Consider the following 14462-nt stretch of genomic DNA (forward strand, 5'->3'; position numbering starts at 1 on the left):
TAGGATTCAGAGGAGGTGAAACTGAAGCCTTCATGCATTTAAAAAGCAAAGTAAAACAAGAAAAGGTATCTTTTTTACCTTCTCTCTGAACTCAGTTTAGGAGTACTGCATTTTCAGTGTTGTTTTCTTTCTTTTTCAACATAACTGCAGAAGAGTGTGTACTGACTTTTTTTTTTTTCTTTTTTCTGACAGAGCATTAGAATTAACTTTAGTGCTCTCCTGATATGCCCAAAGTTGAATTAGCAGCATTTATCTTGGCCCATTATATAGCAGCAATCTTTTGATACAGTGTCAGGTTCCTTTGTTCTCCAGTTGTTGGCAATCTGACATTTCCTTCTGTCATTGACAATATGTATTTTAGTGTCTTTATAGATACTAATCTATGTCCAAATGCCTAGATTTATAAAGGATTATCCTACTCCTAGAAGGTAATCATGCAGGAACACCTTCTGTGATTTTTTTTCTTTTTTTTTATATTATGATTTTACTTTTATTGTAAACTGTATTATAATAAAGTAAAAGAAGATGGGGAAAATAGAAGCCTTGGGAGGCTTTTGCCAAGCTGGGAGGTGATCAATGATATGATATTATATATGTATTGATCTTGAATCAAGAGCTTTGAGGAGCTACAATGCAATTTAGAGCAACTAATGACATTCCTGCCATTAGTGTCTGTTATTCTTATTTATTTATTTATTTATTATTATTATTCCTTAAATTTGATTGGGAACATATATTTGGATTATGTTATGTGATCTGATTCTTTGGTCATTAAGATCAATGATGAAATTTCTATTCTGTTTAGTGGTGCAGGATTAAAACTCCAGAGATAAAGCACTTAAAAAGAACAAGGAAAATTGCAGTATTCTTCAGTCTATTTCTCAAAAGGAGAACAAAATGAAAGAAGTAGTAGATTTATATGCACACTTGAAAAAGAATATTTGTTCAAGGTATTCGTACCATTGTACAAGGTAGTTCCTTGCTTAAGGACCTCAAGACTGTAGGGTTGGTAATAAAAACATAAGAATTGGATTAGTTCCGGTTTACAGACTTAGTAGGTCAGGACTGCCATGTCAATGTGTTGATGAGTTCATTTCTGTATGCAGCAGGCTGTTCTCCAAACTGCAAAATTCATGACTGCAAATAGTGTGTAAGTTAGCATGCCCTGGGTACAATTGGCAGCGGAGGGCAAGGGGACCACAGGAGCTATTCTCTCATTCTCCAGAAGAGCTTTTCTTAGAACACTTCTGCACCACAGAATCTATATCTGCTTTTTCTGTAGCTCAGGGCTGTATCAAGTCCGGTGTTAACCTGTTCAAAAAGTAATGTTTTAGTACTGAGAGAGGTCTCTTTTTGCTTTAGTAATGGGGGCTTGATACTTGTCAAAATACAGGCATAAAAGCAAAAGCAGAGAATTGTATTTAAACTAGAATAAAGCAGGCTATATAAAAATATTTTATGTTCAGAATCAACCTTGAAATTACTGCAGTGTTAAGGTATGCAAATTCTATGAGGCTGTTAGAGTTGGAGTGCAGACTTGAAACATGCTTGACTCATAGGGGAGTCACTTATACAATTTACCCGATCCATTTGTGATTGAACTGAACGTATTGAGAGCTTCCATTTTTAATATTGAAGGTAAATAAGTGATCTCTGCAAGTCTAAATGTATGTAGTTGTATTAGGAGATGCAGATGGAGTTGTGAGTAAAATGTTGGATGTAACATTTAGAGACAAGTCTACCATTCCATGTTCTGCTACTGGCTTTAGTGAAGAGCTATTTCTAGCTGAAGTCCTTCCTTTGACTTTTGCTTACTTAGGTATTTCCACTTGACGATGAACTGACTGGCACTTGATGCAAGCACTTGTGATGTGTTGTCTGAGCCAAAATCACTTGTCCTTTCTCTCTTGTGCACTCTGTGCAGGTTTCCAGTGCCTATGCATAAACTAACAAGAGTTTGTAGATGCCTATTGCAGCTAGACAATGACAACTGACATCCTGTGAATACTATACTACTTCCTAAATCACTTTCTGTAAATTTTTTTATTCTTCTAAAAAGAAAAGAAAAACCAGTACTTGATTGGGAGTGGGGAAGAAGGATAGTTTCCTACGAAGTGCAGTTTAATGCCTCTACAGATTCTTGACTTCTACCATATCAGTATGCATCTAGACAATACATCCTTATTAACAGAGGTATTTTTAGTATTTTGGAGACTTGTGTAATCGCAGTTTGCATTGTCTCTCATTGACAGGATGCACGTCATAACTCTGACCAGCAATGGTTGTGTCATTGCCAAATGTTTGTAGGCCACCAAATGAATTGAAATTAGTTAGTGGAGGGAGTGTATAGATCTATGCGAGGCAAGCACTGGAGGCAAAATATATTAAAAATATGAAGTTGTTAATTGGAAGTTGTATGTAGCTGGGTACTCCCAAATTTGTCCTGCCATCAGGTTCTTTTTTTAGATTATGGAAATTTCTTAAACCAATAAATCCTGTTTCAAGTAGAAGTAGTTATGCAGAATGGGAAACTGTCTATATCTTACAAATACTGTGTAAGTAGCTGTTCTAATTTAATGCTTGCTGCATGTTTGCCAGGGTTAATTTCAACAAGAAGAAATGATGTCTATAACAATTTCAACTGGAATCTCTTAAAATTACATTATGGATAAAACAAATAGTATCTGGTCGATGTTTGTGCTTTCCTTTTGACATTACTTTCACAGAATTGAGGTCAGTAATTTTCTTTGGGGATCCTGTAGGGCAATATAAAATGGTATAAGTATGCTTGCAAAGCAAAGGTTAAAAAAAATGAAAACAAAAATCCAAAACTTCTCATCCTTCTGGAAATTTAGAAGAGAAGGGTAACCAAAGGTAGGATTAGAAGAGCGCAGCTCATCTTCTCACCACCTTTACTATTGCCAAACAGGTGTCTTGTTTCAAGTTATCATAAAGTACAGTGAACTATGGGGTACTAAAGCTGTACTCAACATAGAATTGATGATATGTAAGGGATAGTTACTATTTGTGTCATCTTATTACACTGAGAAAACAATTAAATGTGAGCAGAATAGCCTATGCTGGTCACCAGTGGAGGAGTTTGTGTTGGCAATGCTAAAAGTTTGGGAGTTTTTGCAGTTCAAATAAAAAAATCAATTTGTGAATGTTTGTTTTGTAGCTTCTTGTTCAGTCTTTCTCTTTCTTGATGGTATTTTTCTTTGATATTAAGGCTTTCCTGAAAAGACTGGAAGCAGTGAAACCAACAGCTGGTATGAGGCGTTCTGAACAATTGATGGACTATCAGCGCCAGATGAGTTACCTAAGTTCTTCACCATCTGTAAGAAGAGGAAAATCTGCTTTCAGCCAGCTTAGTCCTTCGAGTAAGTACTTTGAAGTTGCAGATTCTTGCATATCTTTGCATGTGTTTATCTTTTTATAATTCAGAATTGTGAAGCACTTACTGCTAAGAATAGCAAACAAGTTCCTTTCTCTGTCTTCCTTAGCTTGATCATTTATCACACGGAAATCATTAAAGGAATTTTTTTTAATCATACCAAAAGCCTGATGACCGTATGAATTGTTTACTTACCATCCTAAATTTCTAATAAATTATCTTGTTAATCATCTTTTCCAAGAAGGTAAAAAAATCCCTGTTGTAAAGGAATATTTCTCATTTTGTCAGTACCCTTTATTGAAAGGAGAAGAGAAGGAAACAAAAAAACCCAACACAAAAACCCCAAAGAAGGTTCAAATTGTCATTCAGAAAATGTAAATCTACTGAGAGTAGTCTTGTTTCTCTTAGAAATTATGCATGTAATGTTTGGAAGTAGATTGTGTGTCCCCATAGATCCATACATGTCAGGTTGAAGAACCACAGCACTATGGCATAGGCTTGAATTCTTTGTCCTGCCCATTTACAAACAACTCATAACATTTTGGGGTTTTATTCAACTTACTGTGATTTGTTTTTTTTCTGGAAACTATGGTAATGAGTGTTGCAGTACTAACATAACTAACATAACACGAAGTTTTCTGTTGTACTGAGCATAAGCACTCTCACTCTTTTTTTTGTGTGCGTGTGTTAACAGGAGGCACTTCAAGAGCTTCCACTATACCAAGTACAATGAGCCAGAGGAACGAAAAACCCGTGTCTGATTCAGCAAGTGGGGCATTACAGAGACCTAAACCCACTAATGTTCGTGCTGCTTGGTTATAAGTGCATTCTTTGCCTCGCATTCTGAGATGATCCTCAGATTTCTATTTTTAGTGCTTTTGGAAATTCTATGTGCAAAAATATTTTCTGCATTGTTCTGTGATTAAAATGCATTGCATATGATATAATTGCTTATAAAATGGTTTTAAGTGAACACTTCCACTTCAGTCAGTATTTTCCATGACAGGAAGAACACATAAAACAGAAGGAGGTATTTAAACAGACATGTTAAATAGAAATTGCTAAGTATTATTTTATTCTCAAATCGTAAGTGGAATTTGTATCCATAACATGGAAGGACAGAACTGCTGCACTAAAGAAAATCTTTAAAATGATAGTATTTAAAAATATTGCATTAAACTTGTAAGCATATGCTTAATTCCTAGATCGTCCTTGTTTTTCATCCTGGCTTTAGGTAAGCCTTCTGAACTTTGTGGCTCATGTACTTATGACTGAAAGAATCTTCTTTTTACAGCAGCATGAAGGGGTGAAAAGCAGATTGTGTATTCCTGCATGGTTAACTAGAATACTGAGGCTGCAGAAGATGATATTTTGCCACTTTTGTACTCCAGGTGTTGAACATTGTTTTGTACTCAAGGCTGTGTCTCCTCCAGATTTAAGAGAGTTTTGGAATTATATTGGGACCTTTGTGTAGGAAAGAAGCATCTGATGCTATTTGAACAAGAGTAAAGACTGAAGTGAACAACAGTTTCAGATTCACTCTGAACAAGAGTAAGTTTTAGTGACTTCTCAAGCTAGACAATACTAAGCAAGGGAAATATTTCATGGCCCTGCTTTTGCAGATCCTTGCCCTTCTCGGTGGGAAGATATAAACTTGAGCTGCAGGAAACTTGAATGTCTGGTTTTGAGAGTGACTACTAACAGTAGAAAACAGAAAATCTTGTTATGCTTCTTAACCTGTTTTTTAATGTCATGTTCATACCAAATATTTGTAGTAGTGTCAGATAAGCTTCAGTTGCAACTTCTGTTTACAAGGGGAGCAAAATTTAATGGAATTGGTCAAATAGTAGGTGGTATGATTTATTTCTATACATAAAGGCAAACTTTCGGTGAGCTTATTTTGTAGGACTGTAGTCTTATGAAGAGCATAAATTGTGATGCCACTATCCGTGGATATTGCTGGAATCCTGCTTGCTTCCCCAGCTTCTTCCCAGGAGAGATACAGGAAATATCTTTCTATTATGCATAAAGAAAAAAAAAAAGCTGTATTCAGTAATGCTGGATCTTAGCCCTGTGAAAAGGAAAGTTTATTATTCTTCGCTCTTGCTTGCATGAGGGCTTAGGCTTTCAGGTATTCTGCATTGTAACAAACTTCTTATTTGGGCCTGTGTGATAGTTTGGCAGAGCTTCTGCACCTGGTGACCTGCGGATTAAATTTAGCTGTTTGACAATATTTGAACTTTTAACTTTATGCAGCATTGTGGCAAACAGATTTTTGTTGCAATTATTATTCATTGGTAGGGACTGTAAGGGTTGTTTTGCATAGTGCTGCTGTATTTATTTGTACTATTGTGCTAATTAAAATTATTCACTATTTAAAGATTTTTGTCCTTGAATGTGAATACCAGGGCCACAGTTTAAATACTTTCAAATGTTCATATGATAATTTTTTCTGTGAAGGAGTTCACGAAATGGATTACTTTTAATTGCTTCATCTTATTTTATTGAACTTTGGTATGAAAGACTGTCAATTTTCTATGTCATTTTTGTAAATAATCAGAAATAAAATATTTAACATGAATTGTCACTGCTGTGGCTTCTTTCAGAATTTTATAATTGGTATTAAAGTGCAAAGGAAGTCATGGGAGAAGTGTTTTGTACTATGTGTAGTGGAGGAAAACGCAAAAAGCAGTTTATTCATCAATACACTTTACCTGTTAGTGACTTTGGTGTGGGGTTTTTAAAATAAGCCTTATTGACAGGTCCTCATTAAGTTAGATAATCTCATCAAGATTTTTGTAACAAAAAATCCTGTTTCTAATAGACTTGTTTTCTGTCTTTTTTGTAAGCTGCCAATTTATGTTCTCTTCTACCTTTTTTTTTTTTTTTTTTTTTTTGAATCCCCAGAAGATCTCTCTGAAAGAAAAGTGCAGGCTGTTTTGCTTCCTCAAAGTGAACTGCGACACTAGTTTGACACACGGTTTCAGGTAGGAGGCAGCCTCCCTGCTGAAGTGACAGGATTGCCAGTTTGGGTGACAGCACTGGTGTATTCATCTCACTAATGTGAGAAATGGCCTGTGATGCCCCTGTCAAGTTTTTGCTCTGGAAGCGTCCCTGCCTCATTGTGGGCTCTGTTTCTTCCAGAATAGGGTTGTGCTGTGTGGTCTTTCTACGATACTGAAGGTCTTAAAGAAGGCCCTAGCTCAGATGACTAAGTATATGAGAAGAACAGGGAGCGATCATGTATCCCTGCCTGGGTAGCTGACATGTGAAGGGTATTTTCCCAAGCAGACCACTGAATCCTTTAGAACTCAGTTTTAATCCCAGCGAACCTAAAAGATTCAGGCTAATTTGGATGAATCACACAAGGCCATTCCTCATATGGAATATATAGGCTTTCCCATGTGCCAGAGCCTGTCTTCTATCAGGATGCTTGCAGTCTTTACTGAGGATCCTGAGGCATCTCTGCTGTCATCCTGCTACTCAGATGAGAGTTTGTGCGATTGTCCTAAATCAAATGGCTGGATGGATTTATGTGTCTTCCGTGATGTATGTAGACTTTACATTGGACTGTATTTTCCTGATTTTCATCTAATGAGTTCCAGGATTAAGCCCCTGTAAAAAGCCTGAGACACTTCCTTCTAACAGGTCACCAATAACATTTTTTTATCCCACTCTTTTTCCTTGTTCTCCATGGTCAATAGACAAAAATAACCTCTTGCCTTCCCAACCTGGGTAGCTCATTGTGTCATCTGGTAGGTGAGAGCTTGTGCTTTTTCCTGGAGCACAGTCTGCACATGAGTGTGGTGGAGATGAGGGCAGTGAGGTCACTTACATCAAGCTGCCTAGCTGTGCAGTCATGATTTGCAGGCAGTGATGAATATTTTCACTGTGATACATCAACAGGAAAATGGCGGGGGAGGTTCCTTCTGTGTCAAAGTGCTTTATCTTATGAGCCAGGTACACTGAGCATCAGGTGCAATCTTTGTGGTGGTTCCATGCTGAAAGTCTTGAGCAAAGTAGTGGATGAACCATGTCATTACCACCTGATGAATGAGAAACACAGAAATAAGAACTGCATTTGGAGCCATCTTCCAGGACTGAAATTATGTTGAGGTCATACCGTTTCAGGTATCAGCAGGGATTGCTAATGCTTGTGATACAGGTCCGGTTTGTCCTCAGGATGCATGGTTCTCATACCTTGGTCAAGAAAGCTGCTCCGTCTCCTGGTAACTCTCCTCCTGGCCAAGATGAGACAGGATTTGGCAACGTTGATCCTTTTGGCTGTCACTTCTGGTTCCAGGACTACCGGTGTTATTCACTGCAGAGTGCAAAAATGCTGTTCATGATTTTTGTTCCAGGCTCTGATTGTGTACAAAAATCATAGTTCTCTCCACTGTCTATATGGTCAGAGCTTGGAACAAAAATGACAGGCCTCACTTCTCTCCACACAGTGGCTCTTAGGACTACAACATGCTATTGAGAGATTTTGCTGGTTTAAAGTGAGAGGGGCTTCACAAGGGGAACACAGGTGGCTGAGATTTGCCACCTGGGACATGGTGCTGCTTTCCCTGACATCCTAAGCTGGCTAGTGGTACTCTCCACCTCCAGCTGAGATTATCCAGTAATGGTAACTGTGGCATCCCTGCAGATGGAGTGTTCTTCTGGTTTTTGAACAACTCAGCGAGGGTTTTTTCCTTCTGCTGTGCTTCTCTCCATGTCTTAAACTCTTCCGTACAGCTTTTAAAGAACTGATGGCTGCTCCTTCCATGATGAGTGGAGGTTATCACCTTCAGAAAGGTAGGGAAGGTTCAATCTGCTGTCATAGATTCTCCCCCTCCCGCTCTCTGCCATAGGCTTTGCTCTTTAGAGACATGTTTCTCTTTCAGACCCATCTGAATTTCCTAGGTTCATCTCATCCAAAAGATCAGGGTACCTCAGTTCCCTCCCCAGATAGTGTCCTTTTAGAGCTGGGTAGTACAGTACATGCTGGATGGTAGGTGGGCTTTGTCTTTCTGTATTAGTAGGATGTATTACCAGGCTATTCAGGGCAGGTTTCCCAGTGTTGGGAATAATGGTTTTGACACAGGTTTTTGCCTGCATAGTTTGTGACTAACTTTTGCAAAGGTGCAAAAGGATTGGGGCAGTGGTATCAATCGTCTGTGACAACTGAGGTTTCATCTGACTGGAGTTCAAGTAGCAATTAGAGACTATCTGCAAAGTCTTCTGTTTTCCAGCTTTGCAGAGCTGATAGGTGGATTTTAGGCTACACTTTTCAGCAAGTGTTATGCTGAGTGCTGCGGACTCAGTGCAGAGCTACTTTCAGGTGAATGGTTATTTCAGTACATTTTGAACTCTGACTCCAAGTCTCTCTATGGAGAGTACTACAGAAATAAGGAGCTGTTTACCTTTAAGTGTTTTCCATATGTATTGTCTCTTCCCACAGTGGAATTTTCCTGCAATGATACACCTCACTCTCCTTTTTAACAGCCTTTACTGCCCCTTTGTCTTTTGCTTTTTTTTTTTCCTGGAATATAGTAACTTACTTCAGAGGAGCATAAATGAAGTTTCTTTTGCTTCCTCTTAATTCTCTTATTGCTCATTCACACAGACACTTCCCCCCAAGGTTTGGTACATCTGTGTTATTACAATGTCATTGTCTCTGGTATCTTTGTGGCCAGCTCTTCCCTGAAACATTCAAATGCCATACGCAACCTTGTCAGTGAAGTAAATGTGAAATGAATAGTTCCAGCGTGTTAGCAGGCTTCTCATAAGGAACCATTAGGAATGTGTGGAGGAAGGAGAAAGGAAGAAAAAGGGCAGAAGCAGGCAGGTAAAACTAAGATTACTGCAACAGGCACTTTGAAAAACAGTAGAAAGATTTTCTTCATAAACTTATGGTTCAATAGGTTGCAACCCTGGTTATTTACTACCAGGAAGAAAACAGACCAGGTATCTAGAAAAGCAAGTGTTAAAGATAGTGACCATGAAAGAAGGGAGATAAATGATCAGGCCAGGTTGAAAGAGACACTATCTTTGTGAGACAAAAATAATTAAGTTTAGGTAATTTTAAAATAGGCTGTCATTTTTAGACTAATTTTTTTCCCAAATGCTTCAGTTCTTCAGGTGGATAGGTGTCGCTTCCAAATACTGTTTTAGTAGTTTGTACCTGCTGTCGGGGAGACAGAACTGATAGTCTTATCTGTAGCAGACACACACAACCCATCATGCTAAGTGACAGAGAGCTAGGACTACCTGCATCTGACAAATTAATTTCAAATATAGGAAAGGGATAACTGGAAGCAATACATATGAAGCAGTAAAAGATACAGCTGAAATAAAAGCTTATTTGAGTATTACTTACTTAGTCTCACCCCTTTGCCTAGGTGGATATATGGCAAACATCTGATTATATGTAGTCTAACTGAACCACTGAAATGGACACAACTCACTTTCCCTCCTTTGCCTAATTAGAGAGCCTGTTCTTCAGTGAGTTCATGACCATGCAGCATATAAGGTTTAAAAACCTCTGTGTTAAGCACGTTCTGATCTCACTGGTAATTAAAAACTCAAGTTGTTAATAATGGTGTAGTTGGAAGTACAGTTATTAAAATAACTTAGAAGTATTCCATTCCAGAATACTTTTTCAAGTAAAATAAGCAGCAATGACTTCACTATCAAATGAAGACACACTTACATCAAAGTTAAGGGTAATATAAATGAATTATCAAAGAAGCTAACAATATATGGTCATTTAGCTGCAAGACAACTGGCTGCACTACCCTCAAGCTGAATTCACTTGGTTTTGCTATTGTAGAATTATCAATAACCATTCCACCTACCTAAAGGTCTGTTGAAAAAACTTTCAAGAGGCTTAGGCAGTACCAGACAATCACTAATAGTGTGCCGATTAGCACATCACCTTAAAGGACATGTACTTGTCATGTGTTCAGTGCACTGAAAACAGGAAAAAGTTCATTAATATATTAATTTATTTCATTATTTCAGTTTTAGTTCAATTGAACATCAGAGCAGACAACTTTTTGCTTTGTGAAGATACAGGGAATTTTTGCAACACTATTTCCATATTTTACAAAGTGTGTTTGAAAAATCAGATTATGGTTTCAACCCTATGATTGTATAATTTGTCAGTGAAGAGACTGCAGTTAGGAACTCAGCCTGGTGCTTTACTATAGTTTATATTTTCAGACATGCTTTTCACTTAGTATCATATTAAAAAAAATACAGCTTTAGAAGAAAACATGATTTTAATTCATGTTAAGTGTCATGACACTGTTGGGTAGCTAGAGACATCACTTAGTACAGTAGGTATTTCTGAAGACATTCTCTTAAGAGTTCACTATATTAGATTTTAAACTAGGTATAGACCACCTAAGTCTTGTCTCTAGACAAAATGTATTACCTGAAATTTGAAGTATAATATATACACAGGTTCCAATACAAATGTTGGAGAAATTTTCATACAAAATGTAACTGTGATGTAGTGGACAATTTTTAAATTAATGCATCCTCATCTCAACCAGATATGTTACTTATAAATTTTATTGTTTCCCTAGGAAATATTTTGTTGTCCATTACATCACAACAGCATATTTTTTAAAAAAGTTGATTGAGAACAATTGAACTACATTATGATGTTAAGTTTTAGACATATTTCTTGATTTCATCATAAAGTACTAATACAAAAGCTCCACCCATGCCTCTCAACACATTTGACCAGGCACCTTTGAAGAACGCTTTGGATCCTTCATCTTTAGCTATCTTCTTCCAGCAGTCAATTGTGCCCTTGTACATAATATCAGCTGTGGAAACAGACATAAAGGTCACAAGGCTTGAAGTTATACAGCAAGTCTGTTTAAACTTTCATATATTTAAGCCAACAAGGAATAAGCAACATATAGCCAAGAATTGAAAATTAAGTAATCAATTCATGAAAAGTAATTTTAGTTCTCCACATGGAAATCAAAACAAAGCAGTTCTCAGTGTCTTAAGTGAACATGACAAATAACCAGCAATGTGTTTCCCACAGCTTTTTTTTTTTTTTTTGAAGGATTCCAGTAAGAAGGTCATCAGTTTTCCATTAAGACAAAAAAATACGCTGCATCTCCCATCACACCTTGATGAAGAGATACATTCTGCTGCTAGAACACCATAGGAGCACTTATTCTTACCTCCTTTTCGGCCAGACTGCATCATCATCCTACGTCGCACAGTATCAAAAGGGTAAGAAACCAACCCTGCTACTGCGGTGACAGTCTGGGCAATCATCCAGCTCACTACAATATGCACATTCTTTGGATCAGGCAACATACCTGTCATCAAGAACAAATGATGAGAGTCAGTACAGAGGGAAAGGGCTGTGGGAAAAATGGCTGTGGAAGGAACAATCACCCACCAACCCCATGAGTCAATCAGGTAAACTCAATCAAGCTTTCAACTTCTCCCTTCATCCACATTTGACTATTAACAGGTACTATGAGTGAAACAAGTTTATAGGACTCTTGGATTTTGGGATCTAAGCCCTCTTCGTGCTTCCTGATCGAAAGGTTTCTCCTGCAGAACCATCCCAGGCTTGTGTCATGAGCTGCAATGAGTAACAAGCTACCATAGAAGCCCATCTGTCTTAAGACAGAGAAAGAAACTGGAAAGTGTCCGAAAAAACTCTGCAAACCCAAGGCTTCTGATCAGAGCAGCAAGTTGAGGGAGGCAGGTATGCATTTCAAAAACACCTGTGTGTATCTTAGCACTAGCACCCTGAACTGGTGGTGAGCCAAGCCCTGCTTGTCCTCCTACCACCAAACAACCTAGGGTGCCTTTACTGGATGGACCCTCCCTTGCAGTCACTCCTCCATGCACTTCTTACCCTTGGCCGTGTCATAAACCCCAAAATAGGCTGCTCTGTAGATGATGATGCCCTGGACAGACACACTGAATCCTTGGTACAGGCCCCTCAAGCCATCAGACTTGAAGATCTTGATGATGCAGTCGCCCAGCCCAGTGAACTCCCTCTCGCTGACTCCTTTGCCCACATCAGCCGCCAGCCGGGTCCTGGCGAAATCCAGCGGGTAGACGAAGCAGAGGGAGGTGGCTCCCGCAGCACCCCCGGACGCCAGGTTCCCCGCAAAGTAGCGCCAGAACTGCTTGTGCCTGTCCACTCCCCCCAGGAAGATCTGCTTGTACTTGTCCTTGAAGGCGAAGTTGAGGGCCTGGGTGGGGAAGTACCGGATGACATTGGCCAGGTTGCCTCTCCAGAAGGAGATGATGCCTTGCTCCTTGGGGATGCGGACTATGCAGTCGATGATGCCCTTGTACTGCTTCTCCGCCGTGATCTGTTTGCTGGCATGCTGGACCTGTACGGCGGAAAAGGAGGAGGGGTGGGAGGGTAGAGAGAGGGACACTGCAGGGGTGACCCCGCACGGCGCCCCTCTGAAGGGCAGGGAGGGGGCCTGCCCCGGCTCCCGCTGCCCCGAGGCGGTGCTGAAGGGCCCGGGCAGCTCCCGCGTAACCGGAGCCGGCAGAGCTCCTTCCCATATTTAGTCACGACGGCCGGCGCCCGCCGCGCCGGCACCCACCTGTGGCGCAGCCCCGCCGGGCTCCCGCCGCCGCCGCCCGCGGGGCCGCCGCCGCCGCCCCCCGGCCCCCGCCACCTCCTCACCTGCAGCAGCAACTTCACTCTCTCGATAGGGGCGACAGCCGTCTTGGAGATGGCGGCAGCGACCCCACCGGCCAAAAAGTCCTTGAGGAAGCTGAGCGCTTGGTCACCCATGCTGGGAGCCGGTCCGACACCCCCTGCCCGGAGAGAGCCAACGAGCCGCGCACCTCCCCACCCGGCCGCCCCCCGCGCACCGCCGGCCAAATGGCCCCCGGCCCCGCGCCGCCCCTCTTATACCCCGCGGCCTCTCGCGATAGGAGGAGGGGTCCCCCCGGGGCACGGACATTGGCTGGGACCCCCCCGGGCCCGCCCCCGCCGGGGGGCGCGGGCCACCGCCGCCATGTTCCCTTGTGGAGGGAGCGCGAGGGCCGCGGGGTTCGGGACGTTTAAAGGGCAAATTAAAGTTATCTGGTCGCTGCCGGGGAACGCTATGTCAGAGCATGTGCCTGCTGTATTAATAGCTCCCGGGAGGCACAGGAGGGGACTAAGGAAGCTGGCAGGAGTACCTCAGGCGACATTAACTGTTTCGTGCAGGCCGGAGGCTGGTGCTGGGGGCTGAAAGCTTGCCCGGAGAGGGCTGCGTGCAGCGACCGGTCAGCTTGTTGACTGAAGCCAACTCGAAGAAGCAGGACTGCTTTAAGCTGTGACTTTGCGTGCGTGGGTTCACACCATGAAGGGTGAGGGGGACGTGGATGCGGGGCAGGTGCCCTAGTTGTGGGTGTCGTGCCCTACAACAAAGGTCACCGGGGATGCGTAGCCAGCGTGGAAGGTGGTGCAGTGGTGCAATGTTCGTGAGCATCGGTAACCAGAAATGGGCTAGACCTCTCTGGGTCGAGGACAAAGAGAGCTGCTTCAGGTTTGATACGCTGTGTGAACTTGCAGGTATCGAGGTCTTTAAATATCCCAGCATGCTCCAGGACCTGGCTTTCCCAAAGAGCAGACAACGTGCCTTCCTGCATTGTACCCTCATTTCAACCCTGCAAGGTCAGACCCCTCACAAGAGTCGCAGTCAGTCCCCTCCGAAGGCGGGAGGGGAAGGGACTCCGGGAAGCACGTGCCCAGGCACGCTGAAGTTGCTTGATTCGCACCAGATGCAAAAGAGGAGTAAAGGCTCTAGTGAAACCCTGCCTTCATTTAGTGTCTGGTTCTTAGGGAAACATTTGGGTCTCAAATAAATATTACATGGCTCCCTCGCTAGTTTCCCTGTTTCTCATCTGTTCTTTCTGGCTGAGCCCCATGAGAAAGCAAGAGCTTATGATTCACTGTTGGGTGACTTTGTTGCGTGGAATAGTTAACGCAAAAGCCAATGCAGCAAGTTGTAGATTCGTACCTAGGAGTTTGCCTTAAAAAGGCATTAAGATGTGCCCCTAGGACGATGTTATACTGAGGAATGCG

General features: G+C 41.4%; 2 protein-coding genes across 4 annotated transcripts in view; one reads left to right on the forward strand and one right to left on the reverse strand.

The window, feature by feature from the left end:
- CFAP97 (cilia and flagella associated protein 97) overlaps nucleotides 1-5975 on the forward strand; it is a 36319-nt gene extending 30344 nt beyond the window's left edge. For all 3 annotated transcript variants that reach the window (XM_030015427.2, XM_030015436.2, XM_030015417.2), the window contains 2 exons: nucleotides 3230-3380; nucleotides 4089-5975. In XM_030015427.2, the coding sequence (XP_029871287.1) occupies nucleotides 3230-3380; nucleotides 4089-4216 (279 nt within the window). In that variant the 3' untranslated portion in view covers nucleotides 4217-5975. The remainder of the gene's footprint in view (nucleotides 1-3229; nucleotides 3381-4088) is intronic.
- Nucleotides 5976-10368: 4393 nt separating this feature from the next.
- SLC25A4 (solute carrier family 25 member 4) lies at nucleotides 10369-13278 on the reverse strand. The gene is made up of 4 exons (XM_030015448.1): nucleotides 13071-13278; nucleotides 12279-12765; nucleotides 11587-11727; nucleotides 10369-11217 (listed from the first exon to the last, which is right to left on the reverse strand). The coding sequence occupies exons 1-4, from the start codon at nucleotides 13179-13181 to the stop codon at nucleotides 11060-11062; spliced, it is 897 nt and encodes a 298-aa protein (XP_029871308.1). The 5' UTR covers nucleotides 13182-13278; the 3' UTR covers nucleotides 10369-11059.
- Nucleotides 13279-14462: the final 1184 nt, after the last annotated feature.

Source organism: Aquila chrysaetos, chromosome 1 (genome assembly GCF_900496995.4).
Source record: "Aquila chrysaetos chrysaetos chromosome 1, bAquChr1.4, whole genome shotgun sequence".
NCBI lineage: Eukaryota > Metazoa > Chordata > Aves > Accipitriformes > Accipitridae > Aquila > Aquila chrysaetos.

Excerpts from the sequence above, each read along its gene's own strand:
- SLC25A4 (XM_030015448.1), bottom strand. The coding sequence starts at position 13,181 with ATGGGTGACCAAGCGCTCAGCTTCCTCAAGGACTTTTTGGCCGGTGGG. Across the intron at positions 11,728-12,278 it reads GGTTTATGACACGGCCAAGG|GTATGTTGCCTGATCCAAAG; the intron begins GTAAGAAGTGCA and ends TCTTGATGACAG. Across the intron at positions 11,218-11,586 it reads GCAGTCTGGCCGAAAAGGAG|CTGATATTATGTACAAGGGC; the intron begins GTAAGAATAAGT and ends CTGTTTCCACAG.